Consider the following 2,021-nt stretch of genomic DNA (forward strand, 5'->3'; position numbering starts at 1 on the left):
TGCTGTCCAGTTGTTTCTTGCCCAGGGTAGTTGGCGGACCGCAGGTAGTGTGCTGACGTGGCCTGAGTGATGGGGGGGGGGTGACCTTCCCCCCGTTTTGCGGGCTCATTGGTGGGCTAGGAGTTTACCGGCCGGGCTGATTATCCATCGGTGGAGCTGGTGTTGTGTGACATGCTGGAAGTTGATGTGGCTGCGATCTATGGAGTGGAGTTGGTGTCTTCTCATCGAGCTATAGTGAAGTTTACTGCAGGAGAGGATTTATGTTTTTGTGAGATGTGTTTTTGCGCCGTTACGAGGGGCTGTCGTTTCCGCTGCCAGACGTTGCTGGTACGGTCATTATCTCCAACCGGAGTGGTGTCCATACCTTCGTCAGTGTGCATGGTGCGTCCCTCGAGTTCCCGGAGGAGCTACTGCGGAGGCATTTCGGGCGATATGGCACTATCATGAGTGTCAGATTGAACATGCTTTCCTCTGGGAAACATAAGGGAATTCGGAGAAATATTCGCACTCTAGGGATGAGGCTGCGATCGGACATCCCGTCCTCTGTGCGGCTCATGAGGGTATTATGTCCGTGTGTACTACGCACGTCAGCCACGCACCTGTTTTCGCTGTGGTTTGTTGGACCACCTGGCTGCTGGATGCTCGGCGGATGTCGTTGCTCCATTGAACCTTTTACGTGAGGAAGATTTCTCCCTGCTAGCTGTGGAGGAGGACTCGGTGGGTGAGGTTGTGGACGACCCTTTGACTGCTGTGTCGCGACCTGTGTCGGACGGTGCGCCTGATCTTGGCGGGGCTTGTATTCCGGTGATTGTGCCGTCCTCGGTTTGGTGTCCTGTTCCAGATGGCGTTCCTAGTGCTGCTGTGGATCTCCTGGATGCTCCCTCTACATCTCCGCCGTCTTCTGCACCTGCCCCTCTGCCTTCTCCTGTGGCTCCTGTATCTCCGTCCCTGCTGCTTGTCCCAGTTGTGCTGGGAGGTGGTGTGCGTGCGGGGCCTCCTGATGTGTTGGGGCCGTTTCCCCATGTCGTTGAGACTGCTGACGTCTTGCGTCGTGCGCCGGTGCGCCCGCCATGTGTTCTCCATACTTCAGGTTCCGCTTCTGGATATGAAAACATGCAACGGGATCACAAGTGGTCACGGTGTTCTACTTCCGACTGGGCTGACGTGGGTGAATTTGGCGACTGCGGGTCTACGGATGTCGGTGGGGTGATTACTGGGACGGAGGTGTCTATTTCGATGGTGGTTATCTTGAGGTTATCTTGAGATGATTTCGGGGCTTTTTAGTGTCCCCGCGGCCCAGTCCTCGACCAGGCCTCCACCCCCAGGAAGCAGCCCGTGACAGCTAACTAACACCCAGGTACCTATTTTACTGCTAGATAGCAGGGGCATAGGGTGAAAGAAACTCTGCCCATTGTTTCTCGCCGGCGCCTCTGATCGAACCCAGGACCACAGGATCACAAGTCCAACGTGCTGTCCACTCGGCCGACCGGCTCCCACTGGTGGTGGCAGAGGTTTATGTACCTGCTGCTGCTGTCGGTGGAAATGTCTCCGAGTTAACCTCTGTTTTTTCTCCTGCAGGAAGTTCTCCGCAGTTGGGGGTGGTCCCTCCTCCTGTGGTGGATGGTGAGGATGCTGGTGCGAGCCGATACCTTGTGGTGGTCTTGAAGAAGGATGTCCGCCGTGGGGGGGGGGGGGGGGGTCATGTGCCCGGCCCTGTGAATGTTGTTCCAGTGGGGGCCCTGGTACTCCCTGGTACTGTTTGGGTCCCCCGAATACATGTCTTTGTGCCCGCGATTCCGGATAATATGGTGCCCCCTTATAGGCGATTTCGTCGTGATGAGCATCCTGATGAGTGGCTGCACTGGGAGGCGTACTGTATCCGGCTTCCAAGAAAAAAGTTTCCGGACAAATACGTGTAGGGGTGGCTAGTGTTGTTTTGCCTCCCCTTGCGGTGTTTGCTGAGGCCCGTCAGGCCTGTGGTGGCGTCTTTCTTTACTTTTGGGTTAATGTCAATGTACTGT

At 56.2% G+C, this 2,021-nt stretch overlaps 1 protein-coding gene across 1 annotated transcript; it reads right to left on the reverse strand.

Annotated features, from left to right (window-relative positions):
- Positions 1–587: 587 nt before the first annotated feature.
- On the reverse strand, positions 588–1,115 carry LOC138359728 (period circadian protein). The gene has a single exon (XM_069319304.1). It carries the CDS (start codon positions 1,113–1,115, stop codon positions 588–590), a length of 528 nt encoding a protein of 175 aa, XP_069175405.1.
- Positions 1,116–2,021: the final 906 nt, after the last annotated feature.

This window comes from Procambarus clarkii, chromosome 8 (genome assembly GCF_040958095.1).
Source record: "Procambarus clarkii isolate CNS0578487 chromosome 8, FALCON_Pclarkii_2.0, whole genome shotgun sequence".
Classification (NCBI taxonomy): Eukaryota; Metazoa; Arthropoda; class Malacostraca; order Decapoda; family Cambaridae; genus Procambarus; species Procambarus clarkii.

What these genes read in the sequence shown, in the direction of transcription:
- LOC138359728 (XM_069319304.1), bottom strand. Translation starts at nt 1,115, where the DNA reads ATGTTTTCATATCCAGAAGCGGAACCTGAAGTATGGAGAACACATGGC.